Raw genomic sequence first — 25,632 nt, 5'->3', positions numbered from 1 at the left:
AATAGAAACAACTTAATTTTTAATTATTTTTTATTTAAAAAATTAGCTTTTGCATTAAACTTAGGATTAAGATTTGGTACAAAAATTTCATATCTCTTTGTATGTATAGAGCTGAGTCTCTATCACCTCACAGCCAAGGTACACTTTTACACTACTAAACAAAAAATAAAAGAATTTCACTTTACAACTAAAGTTAAACAAAAACAACCTTCAAAGAAATAACAATTAGTGTTTGGTATCAAAATACCTACTAAGGACTTATCGTCTGTCAGTCAGTCTTATTGAATAAATATATACGTAATAACTTAAGCGTGTTCTCATTGGAATGTAAACTTCACTTGCTGGAAAGCCATGAGTATCCTAGTTGTGTCGAGGAACTAGTGAATCAATTGCGATTGTCAAACACGATTGACATTCTATCGAACAATCGTGACGTCACAATATCAATTGACGAAGCCTCATTTACCTAGCTAACAGCTATTAATTAAGGACTATATTTATAGCTAATTCACTTACAGGAATGTTACATATCAGTGCGTAACACTCAACAACTATACTTACATTACGCTACTCAGAAGGCATGGCACAAACCGTTCGAACCGTAGTCTTTGTGTAACCTATCGCAACCAAGATATGTTTCAAGACTCCACCTTAAAGCTTTCTTTTACACACAAAAGAAATTCAATAACGATATTCAATCCCTTTTCAAATAGTTATCGGACACAGAAAAACTATAACTACATCGATAACGTTATTAACCGTTATTTGTTTCCCAGCACTGGTTTTATACAAATCGCAATCATGAATAGTCTTGATCGTAGTAAAGTTTTTGTTTGTTATAAATGTTCATGTAACATTACAAAACAGTAACAGTTGATGCTCGATCCACGTGCACCGTCCACCATTTTGCGTCAAACTTTAAAACGAATGTCTTTGCGATATCAATTCACCCAAGCACCTTGAAAGATTTACAGAAGTTTTCCCTAAAATGTATCTAAACACAATTATAAGGCGAGAGAGGATTGAGTCCGGTGGCTATACCATGCCATTGCTAACATGGTTGTTATTGATCGTGTTCCAATGCTTTTGTGAGCCGTTTTGTGTGTTGTATGCGGAGTCGCGGCGGCCATTGCGCTCACTGCCCATAGAATTCCTGGCTCTGGCCAGGGTAGCTGCCGATATCTCCATAGATTCACCGTAGGGAAGTCTTGAACCACGCCTCATGCTGCCGCTTCGACATCGAACGTTCTGGAAATAGGGATATCATGTTATTATTACGTAGCTCTTATTTTAATTATTAAAAAAAGAAAAAGATCAGCTATTCAATTAATATCGGAATTTATTTAACAATAGGTAAGCTTAGAACTGCCTACATTATAATCTTCTTCATTGTACTTATCAACACAGTTAATTTTCTCACGAAATCATCAAATTAGTACTGCGTTGGGACACTAAGGCCTAAGTGCATTGACAACATAAAGTTTTCTCAAAACCATTGTTTACTTTGAATGCTGAAAGTGATTTTTTTAAAATAAAAAGTTGTTTGACTTTTTTGTTGTACGTGAAATTGGACCTGAGAGGTAATGATATAATATGCAAAACATACCATTAAAAGCTTCATATGTTAATAATAAAAGCCAGGAAAGAAGAAGAAGACAACACCGATAAATATCCAAAAGCCGTGACTTACGAAGTAACTCACCCGTCCGGCGCGCCATGACCAGCGGTTCCTGTTGAACACGCCGTACACGATGGGGTTCGCGCACGAGTTGGTGCACGAGAACAGCCACATCGCCTTCTGGATGGCCGGGTCCAGGCTCTTTAGAGATTCTTTGTCGATCCAGTACCTGAAATCATGGTATTTTTTTGTTAAATCAAAGTTAGGCCTATAATTTTGATGATACATAGATGTAAAATTGCAAGTTACATATTGAAAAACTGACAAAAAGCATTGGAAGTATCATCCTTATCTATCTGCCATTATCCCAATTTTATTTTGAGAGACCCTTCCCCGTATTAAAATGTTTATGTCAGGAGTATTATTATTAATTGAGCATAAAACTTTTTGTTCGACTTACCATAAACAATAACAGTAGTAAGGAGACCAACAAGTAAAAAACACTAGAACTATGGTGACTGTCATTTTGAGTGTCCGAGCGCGCGCTCGCCCCAAAATGCCCACGCCGCTTCGACGCATCTTATCTGCAATCATTATATTGGAATTATTTGATGTCATCGCGTACTGCATTACGCAAGCTAAACTTAATAAAATGGAGGAGTAAAAATATACGCAATATTGACCATTGAAAGACCATGAGAAAGAAGAGACGGAATAGGTTATCAGTGGACGCCACAAATTAATTGTATGTTTAAACGGAGATGCTTGCCGAGTTCTAGCTATGAGTTCGTTTAAGAACATTAATTTATACAAGCCCACACCCACACAGCAATCAACAAGAGCTAAGATAAAGGAGGTAACAGGAATATAATATCGTAACGTTTGTAAACAAACTATAGCTAGTAAACACAGCTTCCATGACTAACTCCAACAAAATATGACTCTTTACCCGCGATATCTCATAGCACGCTTACCATTGGAAGTATTGGCTCTGCGGATGATCTCGAGCAGCGCAGCAGACGAGCAGTAGAGAGTGGACAGCAACGGTATGACGTACATCAGTATCATGTTCACTAAGAAGTACGCGAACTCGTGGCACTCCGTCGGCAGCGAGCCGTAAGACACGCACTGGTAGTATCTGGAATTTTCATAAAGGTGCAGTTAGAAACAAAGTATTTTCTATATACCTATACATAAGTATTTGTTTCCCAAACATAACTTATATCATTAGAATTAGAATAAATGATATTTATTCTCCCATCATGAAAATTGTACTTCACTAATATACATACTGAACAAAATACATAATGCCTTCTATTCTATACTTTAGTATATTTTGTTTTCAATACTCTTTCAGTGATTCCTGAACTGAAAACTGAAGAGTAAAGAGAAGGGAGACCGCCTAAATAATGACATCAACATATTGCTTTGAAATTAATTTCCTTGAAGTGAGTTCACAATAATATCATGCTAAATAAAGAATAACAAGTCTCTTATTTCAAACCCTAACGACTGACGTAGGCAATAAAATACAGCACTTAGGCCTAATTTTATTGATACTACATCAATCATTTCCAAACCTTTCGACTGTTTATTACCAAACCACCGCCGAAAGTCGTAACTAAATGAGACTTGTAGTAAGTATGTAATGTATCGCTTTACCGTATCGAGAGCCATTGTGGTTGAGTAGTGGGGTAATTGAATATTATAGACGTTATTTCGTTTATAGCTTCAAATTAACTACGTAACGATGAAAACTATTTCAGTTACAACTATTTATGTAGCGGAAATTCCCTCAATACAAATAGAGTTTGTAACCGTGTTTATGTAAATAGATGTACTCTATATTATTAGCGTGGTAGTTGCAAGCTCAATAACCCTGTTCTATCGGCACGGTTTACGATCGGCGTCGGCTAGACAAGAGCATTTCTTTTAGTGCCATCAAATCTATGGATATGCTGATTGCTTTCGTGAATAGAAATTTTACGACATTGGTCATTTTGGAATTTTACAAAGTGGTAGGGTAAGTAGGTTATTTACAGTGGTTAGAAGTATACTTTCTTGAATCTTGAATGACTAAATCTTAGATTTGCATTATCTTCTCAAAATCCACAAAATGACTTAAATGTTATCAGAAGGAACCATTCTTAATATATGTAGGGAATTAAAACTTAATTCATGTAAAACGTTACCTAACATAACTAAGAGTTACCTTAAGTCATAAGAGTGCATTAAGTCTAACCAGTATGATAATATCCCCATGTCATGATAATGCACCCAATACCGAACTGTTGATTTTAATTTCCCGTTTAATTACCTTCCATTATGAACGCACATCCGACACGTTAGCTGACACTTACACAATACACATCTACTCTATCATCGACCTTTAGATCAAAAGCATAAACATTTATACAGTCTATCGTCTAGAATCCAGATTAGAGGCTGAACTAGGCATGAATGTGGCATCATGTGTAGATTCTGTGCCAATATTGCACCTAGATTCCTATCCAGTGTTTATGGTGCATCAGATCAAAAGATATGCGAGTATTCCGGTGTTTGTATTGATGTGAATGCTTTATAGTCATGGAGTAAGGAAAGATAAGCGGAGATGCCAAAATACAAGTAGGTCAGGTGTCTTCTTCTAGGTCAAATTCGTACGATGGGTATGAACAAAACGATCAGTTGCGAGTGAATGACGAGGCGAGTTTTTTGAGACATCTGCCAAAATGGTCGGGTCGAAAGAAGGCGTAGTAGGGCGAAAAGAGTAACGTTCCTCGTCCCCCGCTAACCCGCATAGCGATTTTCCGTTATGCCACCTCTGCTAGTCATTTTGTTCTCCATGGTAATAGTTTAAACTATCATCGAATTGCATTTGTATGCAGCACGTATTTCCTGCAGTGTGGTTTGTGTGCGTGACACATGGAAATGGTATTTTAAATCGGATGTTTGTAAATTCGTCGGTTTGAAATATTTAGGTTTCTCTAAAATGAAATGAAAATATAGCCGAGGTTAAGTTTTCTGCAATATTTTCTTTTATGGTCAGGTCAATCAAATAAAACACACAGATTTGTATTTTTGACAGCCCGAGGTACATTAGTATTAAACATAACCCTCCTTGGCAGTCGGATTTATGTTAGTACAAAACACTGAGATAAAATCCAATTTTCAAGAAAAACAGACTTTCTTGTTAAAAAATAAATACTCTTTTATATTTGCAATTGTCTTGTAACGACTCGTAGAAATCTACAAAGCAAAGTCAAGAAATTGTTCTTAAAAATTTGGTTACGCTCTACCTCCCGAAATGTTATTAGACAACATTTTCAAGAAAAACTACGTGATTACCGTAGAGTAGGTCGTACGAGAGAAATCGCAGGAATTCCCAGCGGCTTCAAAGGAGGAAGTAATTTAAATAACTTGAGAAACTCTTTGACTTTCATCCAAGTTAAGTATCATTTGAAATCTTTACAATTCGTTAACCTTTCGGAATGCGTCAGCGAGCGCCGAGCGTCGCGAGTCGTGTCCCGCGAGATCTTACTGACCTTTTTACAATTTTCACACGAAGTGCCCACGCACAGCCAAGTATCCTTGCTAATATTAGAAATCAGAAAGTTATTCTGTCTGCTAGTAAAACGACAGAAACTTTCGTGGAACTAAAGTGCTTGAACCCTCAACCCTGACAAGTTGTGACGTAGCTTAGGGCGGGTGGCACCGCGGGATATAGCTAGTATATGTTATTACCCTACACATGTTTCGAATACTCAATAAAATGTTTGTGAAGTAGGCTTTTGATGGGATTCGTCAGCGTATGGATTAATTTTCGATGAATATTAATCTCGTGTCAAACATGTGAGGTCAACGAACCATGAATTGGCGCCAAAAGTACTTATATGAAACATTGAGAGAGAATGTTTCACACCGTCTTTCATGAAAATATGTTATTTGCCTACATTATAAATGTTTCTCAGTAAGTAATCGTTGTTATGTTCATTAAAAGTCTGGATTTCGAGATCCTTTGATTTTAAATTCAAATTGCAATGTCTCCGAACTTCTTAAGAAAAAAGTTCAAACATTCACAAATGAAAAAACTTTATCCGATTAAAGAAATCTTTGTTGAACTTTGGTTGAATGCTAGGTATTTTCAATGGAAATATACTCAATAACGAAGCAAAAGAAAATAAATCTCCCTTTGATTTTTTATTCATATGAAAATTCCAAGTAATAAAAAATAAAAAATGTATATTACTTGGTTATGGTAATTTAAATAATAGGTTCATAGCGAATGTATGTTCATGTTGAGAAAACAACAGAGACAGCAGATAAAAAACAAGCGTTCCTGGCAGTCAGATAAAAAGAGACAACGGTGTACCTCCGCGTGCGGTTCAGAGAGACAGAAAGTGATCTCTGGCAAGTTTTAGAGTTTTGATGACCCTGATTGTATTTATCATAGATGAGAATGTGTTAATCTAGTGGGCAAAGAACCAATCTCTCAAGCATGAGGGTGTGGGTTTGATTCCAGACAAATACCAATGCAACTTTTCTAAGATTGTAGGTATGCACTTTTTAAGTATATCTTAGACACCAATGACTAGGCCCCAGCTGTCATTTAACAACCTTGGCAGTCGTTACGGGTAGTCAGAAGCGAGTAAGTCTGACACCAGTCTAACCAAGGGGTATTGGGTTGCCTGGGTAACTGGGTTGAGGAGGTCAGATAGGCAGTCGCTCCTTGTAAAGCACTGGTACTCACCGTCTAACTTAAAGCCGACCCCTACACAGTCAGGAAAAGGCTTGGGAGATGACGACTTTGATGAGGTGGACTTACCCCTTAACATCAGGATGCTCTTCCACGTGGAAGATGAAGCTCTGCGGCAGACTAGCGAGGCCGGCGCAGACCCACGCCGTGATCAGCGCTCTGCGCACGCGCGCCTCCCACGTCACGTTCAAAGGCTTCAATATGGCGTAGTATCTGTAATGCAATAAAAATAATTTTATTTTTGTAAATGACGACAGAAGACCAGGAAGAGTGATATTATCTTAGGAGCTGCAAACACCAGTTTTGAGTGACCGTTTAAAAAGCACCGACTTTTACTGCTCGGAAAACGATTTGGAATTGAGAACCATTACCATTCAATATTCTTTCATAAATTAAAAAAGCATAGTATGTTCGTCCAAGTTTATCACTTATTTATTTACCTTTAATTGTTTATCTTAAAACTTAGTAGAAAGAGAGCATTCATCAATTAGGTGCTGCGTGTTTTATTAGTATTATAAAAACTTGAGTAACCACTAATATTGGCTTATAAATAAAAAAAACTTCCCAACTTTTAATTCATTGATTTAGACCCAGTTTTAGCCATATTTTGGAATATTTTACAAACTATTTAGTAAGTTCAGACTTTTAAACTTTCTACAAATAATTACTTTGAACCAACTTATTTACTCTTTCAGACCGTTTGATCTTGGCTTTAATTAAGAAATATTTAAACATGTTCTTGTATGTATGTATTGTATGTATTTAAGCTACCGTTTTTCACAATATATGTAGTTAATACTTTAATGTATTAATTTTACACTCTCAGGTAACTTGGGTTCGACAGGTTGCTAATTGTTTGAACAACAAAGGGTTGGATAATTTTCTAAATTAAAGTTGGTCCATTAAATAATTAACGGAGAAGAGCTAAAATTATCCCGTACTTAGCATCTGGTTAGGTTTGTATATCTACCTGAGAACAAGCTTAATTAGGTGGAATAGATTAAGGTTTTCATGGACACGTAGGTACTGCAATTAAATTTTTAAGGGCGGGTTTAGTAACATTATTATTGTTTCTGCCAAACTTATTGAAAATGCGATGCCAATTTTAGTGATGAAAAAAATATATATTCGAAAAGAAACTTTTAAATTTTAGGGCCAATATTCAAAATCTAATGTAGAAACGTATTTAACGTCTGTCTCTCCACTCCTCCATAAAAATGATCTTGTATATAGGTACGTTCTTTCACACACACAACAAAAAACCTGTAGACAATGTAATAAAAAGGTTACGTAGAAACAGCGGGCCTAGAATTCGGACAGCTGACTGATCGATCTCGTTCGATGACCCGAAATATCGCACACGTACATACCTACACATATTTATGTACTTATCTACATATACATAGGTACCTAGGTATGTCATTATTTTCGCTGATGGAGTACGTGGGAAGTTATGATGTATGTATATGCATGTCCCATGGAGAACAAAAGGACCAGCGGAGATGTCACAACGGAAAATCTTCTAACTAAAAAAACTAACGTAGCCAAAATGCGAGCGTTTGAAGGATGAGGAAGGTTGCTGGCTGCACCCCCATACGTCTTCTTTGCAATCCGCATTTTTTATTTGTGGAACCAAAAATCTTCGACGGAATTCTTGGTTTTAGTCATTTGACCCACGTTTGGCCCTGGTATTTTACGTAAAAGAATGTGCCTGACCTGACTTATGGCATCTCCGCACGATTTTCTTTTCTCCATGATGTACATGTATGCATATTCTCAATTCGTAGGTGTACCCTACACTGTGCAATACGTTTACTGGACTTACTCAGAGGGTTATGCGGGAATGTTTGCTTAGATTCCGAGATGTATTTGACCTACCTACCTATGTAGGTTAGCACGTTCTATGTATGTATCCGCTTATTTAACGACTCTATTTTATGTTAGGTACTACACCATATCATAGTAGCAAAATCATGATTCTACAGAAATTTTGCAAAGGGATAATAAATACAACTAATTTGATTAGGTACCGACATATTATTTAAGTATATTGTTACTGAAAAAATTGCCAATTATATGGTTGATAAATATGTAAAATAAAAAAGTTTGCAGATTGTAATTGTTTAAAAATATATGATTGGCAAGAGTTTAATTTGAAAATGTAATATTTGATTTTTAATATCTGAAACTTTAAAATTGAAATTGTATTAGCATTTTCTAGTACCTAGCAAAGTGTAAAGTCCCGAACGGATGTGTGATAAGCTCTCATAAACTTCAAAGCTACGCAAGTTCAAAGCCGGTTTTTAATTTTCCGCACTTAGAAAGCTCTAGAACACAACGAAGCCAAGGGCCCTCGGTTTGCGCAACAAGTAAGGTAAGTACGAATACAAAGTCTGGAATATAGGTATAATAAAGCTTCAAGAATCTTATTTCTTTTTGTTAAAATAAAGCCTCAATGACACTTCAGATATCTGGAGACTATTATGAACCTACTCTTTATTTTTATGCGTACGCCATTCACGACTCTTCAAACTGTGGCTTATCATGAAATATTGAATTTTTCTCATGAAACATTGAATTCTGTTCTTGAATTGGTTGCGGTATGTATTATGTAAGCTTTTGACTCATTTTCATTCATGTTTTTCTTTTGATTATGCACGACGTGACATCTTTTATATCTCACGATTCCAAGAATCGAAAAGTTTTGTCTTTTTTTGAGCATGTAAAAGTTATGTACTCAAAGTCAAGAGATTTATTTGTAGATGAACACGTTTATATAAAGAAAATTCTAATGTGCCTTTGTAAGTACTTCTTGTGTTCTGTGTGTAAATGTGCACATAAACTATTAAATAAATAATACTGGTCAAAGTAAAAAAAAATATGTAAATGAAACTACTCCAATAAAACATTGTAAACCACTTTCCGCAGCGCAAACAATCTATAAACTACAATAGGTACCTACAGCTGACCAACTTACCTATCAACAGCGATACAAATAAGCACGAAGCTGGAGAGGTACAACCCGAAGGTCCGGGTGAACATCATGACTCTTCACATGAGGTCTCCTGCCAGCCACTGCACGGTGCCTGCTCACGCGATCTACAATAGTTACAGCTACTAACTCACCTATCAACAGCGATACAAATAAGCACGAAGCTGGAGAGGTACAGCCCGAAGGTCCGGGTGAACATCATGACTCTGCACATGAGGTCTCCCGCCAGCCACTGCACGTTGCCTGCCCACGCGATCTACAATAGTTACAGCTACAAACTCACCTATCAACAGCGATACAAATAAGCACGAAGCTGGAGAGGTACAGCCCGAAGGTCCGGGTGAACATCATGACTCTGCACATGAGGTCTCCCGCCAGCCACTGCACGTTGCCTGCCCACGCGATCTACAATAGTTACAGCTACAAACTCACCTATCAACAGCGATACAGATAAGCACGAAGCTGGAGAGGTACAGCCCGAAGGTCCGGTGAACATCATGACGCATGAGGGCCAGCACTGCATGCGTTGCTGCTTTAATTACGGCCCTTCTTAAACTCTTACTACAAAAACTTTTAAGCGTCTGTTGGACACTTGTCTATAAAATTGATAGATTATGACGTTGACATACGGTTCATTTTGCAGCCATGTTTTTTTAGACAAGTGTTAATCAGGTGTTTAAGGTTTTGTAGTAAGGCCATTTGTATCCGTTGTTTTGCTTACTGATAGGGATTGGACTTTACTTGTATGGGGCTCTAGAAAGCTATTAAAGTAAGATATTAAAGTGCATTTCCCAGGTATGGGTTACCTACGCACGACTGGCATATGCTGCATGTGCTTGAATCGGATTAATACACAGATTATAGTCGCACTCCACAGATTCCTTTTTAAAGATTTCTCTCGGAAATGCAGCTTAAATAAATACGTTATCATCATTATTAGATGTTTCTTGCAGTTTACCCTTGACCTGATACATCATTCTTCTTGCTATCGAATGAAATTAGTCAATAAACCTTGAAAGCTTAGTTTACAAACTCACTCTCAGGTTTATGATTTTAAGTAAGAATTTAGCACAGCCAGTTTCACAACTCCAATGTTTGGGTCCGCCTAAAGTAAACTACTAAACACAACTTCGAGTAAATAAACGATTCAGGAAACTCGGAAATAAACTCACAGAATGTAAATAAAAACGAACTGGGCTTTATTTGGAACTTTATATATATGTACGGGTAAGGTAAAATCTTTCAAAAATAAAAACGTCTGAACTAAAGGCCTCCTTTTTGAGAAGACGTTTAAAAATTACATAATCTTGCCACACAGTAGCTCTCTGCCGTAACACATCAATCATTGAGCTACAAGAAAAGAGTTATGGTAAAATATAAATAACGGTAAAGGGAATACATACGCCAAAAAATATCTGGCTTTATTACCTACTTTTAAAATTATTATATGATCTAGTTACTTCGCAGAACTTCCTAAGTGAAATAGAATTATATTTTAATTTAATTAATCCGCTTTATGGCACAAAAACAACCCCTTTTTTGGTGAATAACGTTGTGATATGATAATTTACAATTAATTATTAGAAGAACAGGTTGCCAAAGTATTTTTAATATGTTTGCTTGATCACGGTTAACTACTCCTCCCACTATTGTAACTATTCTTCTTTCTACCTTAAACTAACTAATCATCCGATTTTAAAAAAGTTCCATTAATCGAAGAAAGGTAAGCTAAATAAGCTTTTTATCTTGGGTACGTAATCCCACAGTGAAGCTTGTTAGTTAAATAATTAATCTGCAGCGCATTCAATAAAGTAAAGATAAAAACTAAAGCTTCGTTAGCCTGCATATACCACACCACATACCTCAAATCACACCTTTTCACTGATTGTGGTATACTTATTCCGCGCACGTAGAAAAATATGTTCACAGGGCCACGTGAACAAAATTCTAAGAGCTTGTTCATGACACGAAATAATATCAATCAATGTCAATAGAGGGAAAATATGTTTTATCACAGCGGCGGTGAACCGCAAATGTGAAAAAATAATGCACAAAAGGCCTTCGAGCAAAATCGTAAGTACAAGGATTCACACACAACCAGGTGTTTTTTTGCAATTGTGTGTAAGCTGAGTATAACAAATGTGTGATCACAGTATCATACGATAGACTCCGTAATGGTATACCTACGATACGATTTTATTCTTCCAAAAATACGCCGATATATTTTCGCAGTTTACCAATTTTAAACATTGGAGCATCAGAAGCGAAATAATCATAATCTATCATGATAATTTCAATAAAAATGTATTTAAATAAAAAACAGTAAAAATATATTGTAAATAATTTTGTTATTATAACTAAGTATAAATAAAACAAGAGCTTGTTATGGATCGCGGCTATTTACCGCCAAGGCCTGATATTATAAGTTAGAGTAAATTGTTTTAGAATCTACATAAATCAGCCTTTAAATGAAATTGTTGAACAGACACCACTGTTTTGAGAGATGGTGATGTTTTTCTGCTCATTTTCTTCAGTGGGCTAATAGCTTGGCGATACTAATAATCTATTTGAAACGAATAATTCTTTACTCAATATACTTCAGTCGTGTTCGTAATGTGATGTTGTAGGCAAGAATGCGAAACTTTACGTTTTAACTTCTAATAAAGTTTGCAAGTTTCCTTTGCCATCCCTTATATTATATTATATACCTTTTAAATCATAATAGCTGCCACTACATACCTCAGTTGGGCAAACTTATCAAAAATACCTAAACAAGCTTTTTATAAAAATACCAGCCTTCGCCGGCAGTTTCAATCAAGTTCCAGGCTACCTTATTTCTGCGCGCTCAGCTCAGAAAATTCTTTTTTCATCCCACCATCTCGGAAAGAGTAGTTTTACCCTTTGATATCTGAGCGCAAAAGTCGTTTTTATTCTCTAGAGCGGCAAAGTGATTTGAATTTAGAACATCGTGTGCAATACTCCATTTGTGACAATCTTGATATAGTCCAGGCGCTAGAGGTAGTTGAGTATGCAAAATCCGAGTGACGGTAACTGTGACCGGATTCTTATACCTGAGACCCTAAATAATGACAAAACACATCTTGCCGCCAGGTGTTATGGTCCCTTCTCGGTCCTTTCACATCCTCTCTCCGCCCATATAGTAAGCATAGCGCGCTCACTTGTTTAGTGTGTTTCTACATCTATTGACGTACAGACGTTGCATTTTTAAGTCGTTTTTTTATATATCATCTCATGCCTTTGGGAAACCTTGACCTAAATGACGAGCAATTCAAACAGTTAGAAGCAGTTTGCACATATTTATTTTCAAAGAAGAAATTATCTGCTGATGAACTCAGATTTATACTGATGTCTCAGAATATAGGTTTCAATTTCAATTTGATGAGAGTGATATGCACTTCAGATGCTTTGCATTTGCATTTATTAAGGGCTACAGTACAAACATTTATATGGAAAAATGCTCATCAAACACAATTACCACCCATTGATTATTGTTCATTTGGTTACGAAAAGCTCAACGGTGACTTACGTCCACGACAAATGACGAAGCCGTCTTTACCAGAGTCATTAATTCCACCATGTAAATGTACTTCAAATTGTCGCACAATGTCTTGTAATTGCAAAAAATCGGAATTGTTTTGTATTTCATTATGTAAATGCATCAATAACAAATGTGAAAATAAAAATGATTAATTGTTTACCTACTGTAACTACATTTATGCTTTAATTAGCTGGTTTTCATACATAACTTTTATTTTTTTATCAATAAAAAAAATATTACTGTAATTTTTGTTTTTTTTTTTATTATTTAAGAATCCATCTTCACTTATAACACGAGAAAATACTATAAATTATTACGAAAATAATCATTAAAACGATTTTATATCATGCCCTAAATACATTCCCTTTATTAATAAGAGAAGAGGGGGTAAAAAAAAATGGACCAAAAAATTGACCGGCAAGATCCACATTATGATTCTTTGACCTTTTCCTCACCTAAATCCGTTGACGAAATTTGGTACTCACATTTTGCATACTCACTTACCTCTAGCGCCCGGTCTAATAAGACTTTTCAAACAAATACATATTAAACAAATAAAATACTGCTTAAAATAATTATTCAATTAGTTAAGTATCTTTTATTAGTGTTTTTACACAGATTTTTAACGTCGTTTCATTTTTAAAGTGAGTTTTCAAATATATGAACTTTAATAGGTACATCTTTTTAATTTGATACTCGTATGTGCGCGCCATTTTGTTTTTTTGCATTTAGTAATTTCCTCGATGAGGTGGGATGAAAAGTTACGTGTTGCACTCGAGTGCAAATATTTTTCACCTTGTGCTCTTTTGATTCACGAAACATGAAACACGAGCGTAGCGAGTGTTTCAATAATTAGAATCCTGAGCGATAGCGAGGGAATCAAAATGAGCCCGCGGTTAAAAAGCAACTTTGCACTCTTGTATAACAAATAACTATTTTACCTTCATCGAAAACTGTGCGATCTAATACTGATTTTTTGTGCTTTATAATATTAGAATAGATTCTTTATTTATCTATCCTATAAATTAGGCATTAATTATTCAGGAATTAAACTTGCAAAATGTTATTTGTAAAGCCAACCTATTTTCCGACAGTAACGTCATCGAAAATCCACTATTCGATTCCTTATCACAATCCTACTGCAGTGAATGTAAGCCCGTCTGCTTACGCATTCAGTATTAGAGTTAATGAGATGATAGTAGATAGATAGACGGATCTGTGTGACGTCTGTCTGTCTGTCGGGTCAGGTGAGGTTACCTATTTATAAGTGTGACTCAATCTGTTGAATCTGAAAGTGTAAAGTCCGAGTAAAAGAGAATAGCAGTCGACTTGAGGCATAGATTTCTTGGTATGTGTGATATATGATCTAATTTGGAATGAAATAGTTATAGTTTAGCATTTTAGTCACAGCCGAAATCATGTTCTTTATTTGCTTATTACTCGTTCTCAGAAAATGCACCTGGTTCCTAGCCAAACTCGGAACTTTAAATACTAGATAAAAAGAAGTCTAAAATCAGTTCCAGGTTCCTATTTCATCCCCACTCAGTTTTATCGTTAGAGTAAAAAGTCTAACTCACATTTCAGTTCTAAATACCATTTTAAACTAGTTAAGACATTACGATTTATTCACACTAAAAATAACAACAACCCCTTACCATAAGATCGGCAACAGCTAAATGCATGAGCAGCACATCCAGCCTACTCGCTCTCCCCGCCCTCTTCCTCTTCATCAGCTGGGACAGCACCGTAAGGTTCCCTGTCGCGGACACCACCATCAGCACACTGTACACTGTCATGGACACCATGTGGCCATGGTTGAACCTCATGTCCAGAGGGAGTTCGTCACTGGTGTTGAGATGTGTCCAGTTTTTGTGAGGCCCCGCCGGGCCCGACACTTTTTCGTCTATGTCCATCGTGGTGGTTGCTATTTTGTATGGAGGTATGGGGATGACATCTTCGGTTGGTGGGTCATTCGTTGTTCTCTGTAAAGAAAGAAATTGTTTAGTTTGATAATTGTGAAGGTGATAATACACTGTTTTATACAGAGTTATAAAAAAAATAGGTGGATGATCGCGTATGCAACATTTTACTATAACAATAGTAAGAATTAAAAAAAAAACACTTATGTATGTCAACATTTCTAAAAAATAGTTTGTCATCGTATTCACGAACGTTATATACTGCCGTGTAAATAATTAGGGGTTTCGTTTCTTAAAATGGTTTTTAGTGAGTGTAAATGATTCTAACATAGAAAGGCTTTTATCTAACGTTAGGTATAAACTTCTGTATAAACAATTAGGAATGTCGTTTCGTTAAAATCGACTTTAATGAATAAGTAAATGAAGGCAACATTGAAAGGCTTTTATTTATTTGAACAAAATATATCCAGAAATATGTATTCGTAAATTTTTACACTTATATTTCCTCATAATCCTTTTTTTGGTTTCGCCACGCTACGTTGCTACGGCGCAGCTGACGTAGCACTGCCTACGCAGCATCGTTCATCATTCATAAAGTGTATTTGATTTGTAATCGACTTCAAAAAGTTCAAGGTCATTTATTTATGAGTTAAACCGGGCTGATTTACCTCAATCTTTGATGATGTCTAAGATTTTTAATATAAATATGAATTATATACAAGAGATATAACAGTAAATACTTGGGTAAAAATATACTGCTGACTACAAAATACACTGCAGTCGACAGTTGACCCGGATGGTAGGCAAATATTTCGTTTAAGAAAATCTTAATTCCAATCAAAGTTTTCAGTCGGTCTAAATTCCGGGTCTTTGTAACGTACGGTACGTACTGCCCATTTATCTTCAAACTGATTTATGAGGCCAAACAAACTATAGGCCGGCTTAAAGATTGCAGTGTGCGGCCATTCTAAATCTTTATTGTTCTACTTTTGATAAAATAAATTGTATTATAAATAGCAAAGATTTGTCTTCGTCAAAACCTAATCCAGACATTTAAGTCTTGCAAAATTCCGAGCGATCTAATTCCGTTGTAACAAAAACTGATTTATTTTTAGTTAAACATGAGAAAGCTTTTATATTTTGTGGCAAAAAAATTGATCTTTCTCGTGCCCTTGTCGGCTGAAAACGTTTTGTTCGATAATAAGTACCTACCCTGGGAAACATCGATCAGGAATCTAGGGGAGCTCGTGGTTGTAGTAAAAATTATTACGTAAAATGTTTGACTTTGACATATTTGTTTTTATTTCTTTTGTTTGCTAACAATTAATTTGAATAAGGTTTTTCGTATGTTAGCTATAGACTGCGTAATAGTGAACCTAAACATATACTTACAAACTGACAGTTATCGAATGACTTTAGGGCCGTGAAGTTAACTAACGAGAGCTGTAATTTTTTTTGTACGATGGCAGCTCATTGGCAGAAATATAAAAAGGCTTCAATATTATAAATATGTTACAACGCCCCTGGCTGGAGGCCTTAAATTCTAGGCATCCACAGGGAAAAGTCCGGTTAAGCAGTACACGGCCTCCTAGGCTGAACTGCGAGATGCCATACCAAAAAAAAAATGTTACAAGATTCAATTTATTTATTGTTCGTACGGCAATTTAATTAAAATAAAGTAATATCAAAAAAATAAGTACAATTCTACATGTATCTAGATTAGATTTATTTTAAAATCAATGTGAAGCTAAACGAATTTGAGAGAGTACTTCAACCAAGTAAAACTCCTTTCGTCCATAAAATATACAATCTCATATGTATTTAAGTTTATCAAATTACATTACTAGAAAATATAAAGCTACATTGAGCGTCGCTACAATATTTTTTACTCAGAAAGAAAAACAGTTCACCATTAGTTGAATTTAACTTTTAACAGAAGTGACTATGAAGTCCAATACTAGTTCTATTTTCAACTTTTCAAATTAGAATCTATGATTTCCTCTCCTGTTCAGTAAAAGTTTTATTTTTATTGTTGTTTCAGATTTTCAGATTTACTGCTACAAGACTTGAAAGTCTAGATGAAATTGCTAGTAATTAATAAATTGATTTTATATATTTTTTATCCCTCACGTAATTGCTACACACGACATAGTTTCATAAGCACTACTGCACTAACGATTATATTTATCATTTTGTGTTCGATCGATTTAAGTAAATAAAAAATATATAGTCTACATAATCTTCACAAATCTCGTTACCTCAAAATAAACAAGAGAAGGTCATTAATATTGATGCCACCGTCCACAAAGAGTATTTTTAAAAGCGGATACCCAATTAAAAGTTTTACATGCCTGCACAAAAGAATAATTTGTTAATTGAAAGTTTACGTAAGCCTCTCAGGTTCTACGAGAGAAAACTGGGACAGTTATTGGCAGTAAGTAATTAATTGTGGTCTGTTTTATAACGGAATTAAGAAAAATATTGATATTTTCTACTGCTTAAATAACAATTTGTAATTGTTGTTTCTCACGGCTGTGTTCAACGACTTATCAAAATCGGATAAAAATACCTTGTAGTCATCTCGTCTTTCTGGTATAAAAGGTATCATCACTATAGTCTATTCTAATCTCAATCTTGATTTAGCCATTTCATAAGCTAACTTAAGTAAGGATAAACAATATGCCACTTTTCCCTAATCACTATAGCGTAATACATATACATTTATACATTTAGTTTACTTAAATTTAATGTACATTTTTAAATAACATAATAAATATTAAACAAATAATGTTGGAAAGTGTTAAACTTCGTCACCGCGGTCCTTCGAGGCGCCATCTTCATTTACCACTTGACAAGTCCGTTATTGAGATAATGAACGAACGGACCGGACAAGGGTCCAAATTATTGCAGGTCAATCATATTATTTTGGGTGATTTTATTTAGTGACATCATAATACGGTTAAGTTAAGTGTTAAAGTGATTTTCCGAGTTTTATTTGTGTAAATATTAGTAAGGTACTGTATTTATGTATTTTAAGACTCTTCTATTTTAAGATGATAACAAATATAGTTCCATACATACAAAAATACTTCCATAACAAGAATAGTATCCTTATTCATTGGAAGCTAATGTAAGTGGGTATTATTTTTAATTTGACATAATGAAACATTCATTATTTTTCGAGAGCAGACTAAGAATAGTTATTTGTTATACAAGAGTGCAAAGTTGATTTTTAACCGCGGGCTCAATTTTGATGACCGAGCAAGCGAAGGATTCTAAAATTGAAACACGAGCGTAGCGAGTGTTTCAATAATTAGAATCCTGAGCGATAGCGAGGGAATCAAAAGAGCACAAGGTGAAAAATCTTTGCACTCGAGTGCAACACGTAACTTTTCATCCCACCTCATCGAGGAAATGCAAAAAACAAAATGGCGCGCACATATGAGTGTCAAATTAAATAGAAGTACGTATTAAAGTTCATTTATTTGAAAACGCGGTTTAAAAATGAAACGAGGTTAAAAATCTATGTAAAAACAATAATAAAAATTACTTAATTAATTGAATAATTATTTTAGGCAGTATTTTATTTGTTTAATATGTATTTGTATGAAAAGTCTTATCAAGATTGTCACAAATGGAGTATTGCACACGATGTTCTAAATTCAAATCACTTTGCCGCTCTAGAGGATAAAAACGACTTTTACGCTCAGATATCAAAGGGTAAAACTACTCTTTCCGAGATGGTGGGATGAAAAAACAATTGCTTTCGTGCTTCAGACTGTCTTGTTAGGTAACAATGAAATTGAAACAAAAGCCACGAGTAGGCCTTTTCAATTACTAAACAACAATTAAAACCGGGGTTTTAAGGACTTATTTGTATTTTTGACCTATGAAACGGAACAAAAAATGGTCCTTCAATCAATAAGGAGACAAAGCTTAGACCAGAGGCTGTTTCATATTGATCATGACACAATTTTTTCCTTCGAGTCAAATGAAATAGAAATACATTTTATAACATTTTCAATAATTGGGCATACTACGTCTATTTACGTGTTTATCATGATTGCAAACGATTAGTTTTATTGACTCGTTAAAGTTTAGTTAAATCGAAATCCCTCGTGAAATACTCAATCAAACTTTTTTTGGTTCATTGACCTAGGATTCTTTCGACCTTGCATCTGTACTACGATAAGAGGTCGTGATCCATTGCCACCCTAATATGTAATTATATTTGTGTTTTATATAATATTTATTTCACTCTTGCAATAAGTGAATCTACAGAAAAGTAATGCAGCTTTTAGCACAGCTGTGACAATGTATGACAGATATTTTGAACAATGAAAATATATTAATATACTCTTTGCATACCTTACCCGGGCCATCCGTCAAGTAAGACCGGGTCTCAGACTTTCTTGATTTTGACCACATTTGTACGGGTAGTCAGAATCCAGAAAGTCTAGTCTAGTCACCCACTAAGTAAACGTTCCTTCCGAAACACGGTATACCAATCGTACCTTGTGAAATACTCAATCATTTTAATTTCCAAATCCAAGTTACCCAAAACCAAAAGACATCGTAAAAGGAGATGGCCAAATTTTCATAGAAAAAAAACCCAGAATCGACAGCAACGAAATGGGTACCAATGGGTTCATTATTATTGACCTTTGATGGTGCCAAAATATCCAGCCTGAAATCCATGGGGTATAGGAGCTATATCATATTTTCACAAAAATAAGTTCTGTTGAATTTAGTTATGTTGATTTATAAGATTATTAACATCAAGGCACATAAAAAACAAGGCACACTAACATTATACAAGCCAATGGTAATATCCCCATAGTTACAGAGTTTGCCTGGAGATTAAAAGGTCTTGTATTTAACTACTCCAGATACGAATAAGCACCGACCTTACCTACTTGGAGAGGTTTCGCAGTTACATGCAACCTTCACAACTGGCTATGAAATGTTTTTGGAGAAATTGTCTTTGAAAATCGCGCCATGTGACATTGTCAAATATAACAAAATGATAAATGACTTAGCAATGCAAAACGGTCCAATCACGAGTCTGCATTCAACTTCTAACGAACATCAAATAGTAAAAGTAAACTTTTTTGTGAACCAAAATCTTGATCGAAAAAACGTTATAAAAAGAGAACCCCATGGTTTTTAGATGATTTGAAATACTTACTTTTTAAAATCCACAAATTATACTGAATCCAATCATACATATGAAGTTCCTGTCGATTCTGGGTGTTTTTTTGGCCATCTCCTTTCACTTGAAGGTTATCAAAAGATCGGACATTTAATCCCTAACAGCCAGTTGGCTGTTTTAAACTGATTGCCATGATTAAAGGTAATTCCAAGAACAGGGTCTGAGTAGCCGTGTTTGTTTAATTGAGCAGTTTTGGGGTTCAGTTGGACCCTCCAATGATCTTGGGATAAATCGAAAAGGTTTTTTAAAGAAGGTTTGACGTGTGCGTTGATACTTTTTGGTGTGCTGCCTATTTTAAAGAAAGGAGATGGTTAAAAAACACCGAGAGTTGACAGAAACTTCGTATATGATTGGATTCAGCACAATGTGTGGAATAACGATAAACTTGTGCTTAGTTGCTAATATGTTTTTAATTTAGTTTTTAAGACTCATTTTTTTTAAATTATATAGGTTGCTGTAGCTTTCACTTATGCTGTACAATATTTTTCAACTATGTATAAGTTAAACATAAGCTTAGCTCCTTCGCAACGTTCAATACCAAAGAATGTAATATTTTCTGAGACATTAAGAGAGTAAATATTACCCTAGTCCGTAATCTCTTGTGTGAGTTTTCCACCTTTTATATTAGCAGTACACCATGTTCAAACAAAGACTGTTTTTATTTGATACCAAAAGGCTAACCTTGGAAGAAAGGGCCCCAATCTAATGTACCTAAATAAACATTGCTGTCCACTCTGAAGTTTGAAAGCGTTGAAAGAAAAGATGAAACATTTTATAACACGTGTACCTACACTTACGGCAGTTCCCTATATTGTATCTGTTATTTTGCTTACTAGAGATCTATATAATACAGTAAATCAAAATCAAAGTAAAAAATCGTTTATTCAAACTTGGCTGCAAAACAGCACTTTTTGAACACTTTCTGTCAAGATTTTATAAAAGACAGCCCCAAAAACGCCCACCCTTCACCACTTCCTATGTGTTTTTTGCTCCGAAGAAGAAGTGACACAACAATCTCCCCAGCAAATCGTAATAAGTATATTATAAGCCCTCTTTGTAACGTCTGAAAAAGGCCGTTGAGCTATACGTTGACATAATTACAAACACCTGTAAATACTTCAACGAGTAAATAAATATTTTGAGTTTGAGACAGGAATTTGACGTAACTTGTATGGGGCTAATGTCAAAACTATCCCTGGTAAGCAATTCACAGATAGATAGAATGTGGGAACGGACGTTAGATCGATTCCACAGATCATGTCTATTAAGTTCACACGTGCAGTTATACATTTCGAACTAGCAGTGCATCCTTTGGGAAATAGCTCATGCATTCGTTCATAGGTTTACCAAGTTCTTTATTTGTGTGAACTTTTATTTCTATTGGCTTCGACAAGGTGGCAATATAGGTCAATCAAAAGTTAAACAGACGTTTTTAAAATAGGTACAATTGAAACTTAAACATCCGCATAACTTTTTTGTTACAGCTTTTATTTTACATTAATATTCATATCAAAATTCTATCTTTAACTTGGCTTTCTAAACTATTATATTTGTTACTCGACTGCTAAAATAAACTATTCCCAGAATAACAGTCTTATCTTAAATATTGATTAGATACAAAAATAGAATAAAGCCGGAATGGTCCAACAGACCCGAGGGACCAAAAAGATGAAATTTTGGTACAATTTTGGGCTCGAAGCTAAAAAGCGGGGATGTAGGTAAAATATCAAAAGCACTGAAGTGAGGTAGCAGATAAGAGGTATCGAGCCGTCTGGCATCGAATCAAGGGAAGAATGGTTAGTTAATCGGCGCAAACTGATTGAGTTAAATAGCAGTGTCTTTACCGGCGGATCGGCTACAAACAAAGTATATATCAATGAAGACTTAACTAAAGCTACGAAGACGCTGCTGTGGAATGCAAAAAGACAACTAAAAGGTATTTATAAATATATATGGGTGACTAATGGAAAAATTCTGGCAAAAAAGAAGGATGGCGACAATACAATATGGATTAGAAGCGAAATTGAACTTGGCCAGTTATCAAAGTAAAATAATAATCTTGAAATGCATTTAACCGTGATTAATTATAGTTTACAAAATTCGCAAATTTTAATGATTTTAATTTGATAACGGATGATATTGTAAACTACACCTGTACTAGTGACCTAAGTAATTGGATATGTTCAATTGTACACAGTAAAGGACTATGTATTTTACATGTTAACATTCGTTCACTGAAAAAATACTTCAGTGAACTACTTTTAACTATAAATTACTGTTTAGATAAACTAGATGTTATAGTTCTAACTGAACCTAATATTAGTCACGACTTAGTTTCATTATTTACAATAAAAGGCTATAATGTAAACACGTTTACGCGACCGGGTCGAAGAGGTGGAGGTGTATTGGTGTACACGCGAGAATGTTTGAGTGCGCGTGTGTGTGACCTGTCACAGTCCACAGGCATGCGTTCGGCGGAGTGCGTCTCCATTACACTCCAGTACAATAATGAAACAATATATTTATTAGCAATATACAGACCACCCCGAATTAATAAACAGACTAAATTAAACCAATTTATAGATGAATTTCGAAGCCTTATTAAAAAGATACCTAAAGATTCTAAAGTAATTTTCTGCGGGGACATAAACATAAATTTGTTAAACTGCCATGATAAATTTGTAATCTCTTACGAAAACCTGTTATCTGAACACGGTTTCATAAAATGCATAAATGATATTACTAGAAAGGAAATTGTCTCAGGAAAGCCAGTTCAGTCTTGTCTTGATCATATTTATATTCGAGCAAATAACGCCGTCATGCATTCAGCTGTAATAAAACAAAAAATAGCAGATCATTATTTCGTTTCTGCTAATGTGCAGTGGAGACGCGCACCGCCGAGGAGCGATGCTCAATCGTCACTGCCACGACGCGTGACCTCTAAGCGCGTTCTCGACAACAACAAAGTTCGAGAAAAATTACTAAGCACTGATTTTGACCGCCTTATGGCATTAGAATGTCCTATTGCATTGTATAAAGCATTTAACCAAATATTCGTTGATATTTATAATGACTGCTATGTAAATAAACGTGTTTCAAACAGTGACAGGAATAACAAAAAATGGATTGATAACAAATTAAAGTGTATGATAAAAGAAAAAGATAGGTTATTTGAGTTATGGAGCAATGAACCAAAGAATATGTTAAAGAGACTTAATTATACTAAATTTAGAAACAAATGCCAAAAAGCTATTGTAAAAAGTAAAAATATATATGATAAAAAAAGTATATTAGAATGTAATAAAAACATTAAAAAAATATGGGAAAGGATAAATACGATGTTAGGAAACAATAAGCAATCTGTTGATGATTTGATTATATCAAACATGAACGGACAAGACAGTATTATTGACATAAGTAATAATTTTGCGTCTACCTTCGATAGAGAAATAGAGGAAATAAAACATAAGTGTCAAGACATTTGGTTGGATAGGCAGACTTATGTAAAAACCTCGGACATGTCCATGAGATGGCAACCAGTGAGCCCGAAATACGTCAAAAACGTAATTAACAACATGAATGTAAATAAGTCTCCGGGAAGCGACCTTGTGCGAATGTCCGACCTTAAAATAATTATTGATAAAGTGAGCCCCGTTTTAGCTAAACTTATAAACCTAACTGTAAAAAAATATAAATTTCCTAATAAGCTTAAAGAGGCAATAGTCCGCCCAATTCATAAAAAAGGTGATCGCAAAAATGTCTCAAACTATAGACCTATTTCCATTTTATCTAGTATAGATAAAATTATTGAAAAGTGCATAGTTAATCAATTAAGTAACTACCTACAAACAAATAATATTATTAACGAGTGTCAACACGGTTTTTTAAAAGGGAAGAGTACAAATACATTGCTTGCAAAATTCACTGACGAAATAAACAATTACTTAGAAGACAAAAAATTTGTTATTACAATATTTTTTGATTATAAAAAAGCATTCGACACTTTGCAGTTTGATACCATCCTAAATGCAATGGAGGAGTGTGGGGTGAGAGAACCACTTAATCCATGGTTTCGTGATTACCTCACCGCGCGCTCCTACCGTGTGAAGGTGGAGGATACTCTTAGCGACAGAGTCGAGGTGAGGAGCGGGGTGGCGCAGGGCTCTGGATGTGGCCCAATTTGTTACCTTATGCACGTGAACAGCCTGTGCCGAGTGCTGCAGCATTGTTCTGCATATATGTTCGCAGATGACCTGTGCATACTTCGGTCTGGAGGTAACATAGACGATATCTGTCAGTTAGTTCAGCAAGATATAGACGCTGTTGTTAAATGGTCGCATGACAATGGCATTATATTAAATGCCAGTAAAACTAAACTAATGTTAATTCATTCACCATATTTGCTATCTAATAGTGTGACTCCACCCTTATTTACCCATGATTATACATGTCACCATAATAACTTACTGGACTGTAAATGTAAACCTATTGAAAGAGTTAATTGTGTTACTTACCTTGGCGTGAGAATAGATGATAAATTTTCCTGGTCACAACATGTAGACTACATTTCTAATAAACTAAGAATATTACTGAGTAAAATGTACCACCTAAGCTTTAAAGTTCCTATTAATATTTTAAGATGTATTTATATGTCATTAGTTGATTCTATTATGAGCTATGCTCTTGACAGCTATGGGTTAACATTCAAAACTAACTTAGATAAATTGGAAACCCTTCAAATCAGATTTTTAAAACTACTTGTTACTAAAAAAACTAAAAGCAGCTGTAAAGGAGACTATAGAAAATTATTTAAAATATGCAAAATTTTACCGATTACTCTTAAACATAGATATATTTTATTAGCTAACCACCACTGTATCCAAGAGCATAACTTAACTTATGTAAAGAACAACCATAATACACGATCTATGGCTGCTGGTAGATTTAATGTACCCAGAGTCACCAACTACTTTGGTGATAGAACATTAAAAAAGAGAATACCTTATTTGTTGAATAGTCTGCCGGCAGACATAAGGAGTGAAACGAATATAAAAAGATTCAAGCGTAAATTAAAATTATATTATTTAGAAATTATTTAAGTTTATATATATGTAATTGCAAGTTCTTTGTCATTATCTATATAGTATTTAGTTATAAGTTTTAATTGTTATTAAAGATACCCACTGACCCCACAGTCAAACCATTACAACGGTTTTGTGGGGCTTAGCTTATAATATGGCTACCTTTGTAAATTAAAATAAATAAATAAATAAAAAAATTGCGTTTCGTTAATTATACATTAAGTGTATAATCTTTTCGGTCTAATTCACTTGCACATTGATTCATTTTATCTTTTGCATTGTCTACCTACTGACATTGTTCTCTACAGGTAGGTACTTATATAATAAAGAAAAAACTTTTTTTGTTTATTTGAAACTACTGAACCGATTTGAAAAATTCTTTCACTGTTCGAAAGCTACACTCTTCCTAAGTAACAATATACATACTTAACCTATATTCTATCCCGGTACGGACAATAGTACTTTAGCTTATGATTGTCCTGAATTGCTTGTTCTTTA

At 34.8% G+C, this 25,632-nt stretch overlaps 1 protein-coding gene across 1 annotated transcript in view; it reads right to left on the bottom strand.

Annotated features, from left to right (window-relative positions):
- Positions 1-12: 12 nt before the first annotated feature.
- The window catches only part of LOC110384063 (adipokinetic hormone/corazonin-related peptide receptor variant I), an 82,752-nt gene continuing 57,132 nt past the window's right edge, over positions 13-25,632 (bottom strand). Inside the window, 7 exon segments of the mRNA XM_064038068.1 lie at positions 13-1,248; positions 1,703-1,847; positions 2,079-2,202; positions 2,593-2,756; positions 6,441-6,584; positions 9,647-9,795; positions 14,578-14,904. Coding sequence (XP_063894138.1) covers positions 1,036-1,248; positions 1,703-1,847; positions 2,079-2,202; positions 2,593-2,756; positions 6,441-6,584; positions 9,647-9,795; positions 14,578-14,835 — 1,197 coding nt within the window. The 5' untranslated portion in view covers positions 14,836-14,904 and the 3' untranslated portion in view covers positions 13-1,035.

This window comes from Helicoverpa armigera, chromosome 15 (assembly GCF_030705265.1).
Source record: "Helicoverpa armigera isolate CAAS_96S chromosome 15, ASM3070526v1, whole genome shotgun sequence".
Taxonomy (NCBI): domain Eukaryota; kingdom Metazoa; phylum Arthropoda; class Insecta; order Lepidoptera; family Noctuidae; genus Helicoverpa; species Helicoverpa armigera.
The sequence above is the reverse complement of the archived record's forward strand: the minus strand, read 5'-3'. Positions and strand labels throughout refer to the sequence as shown.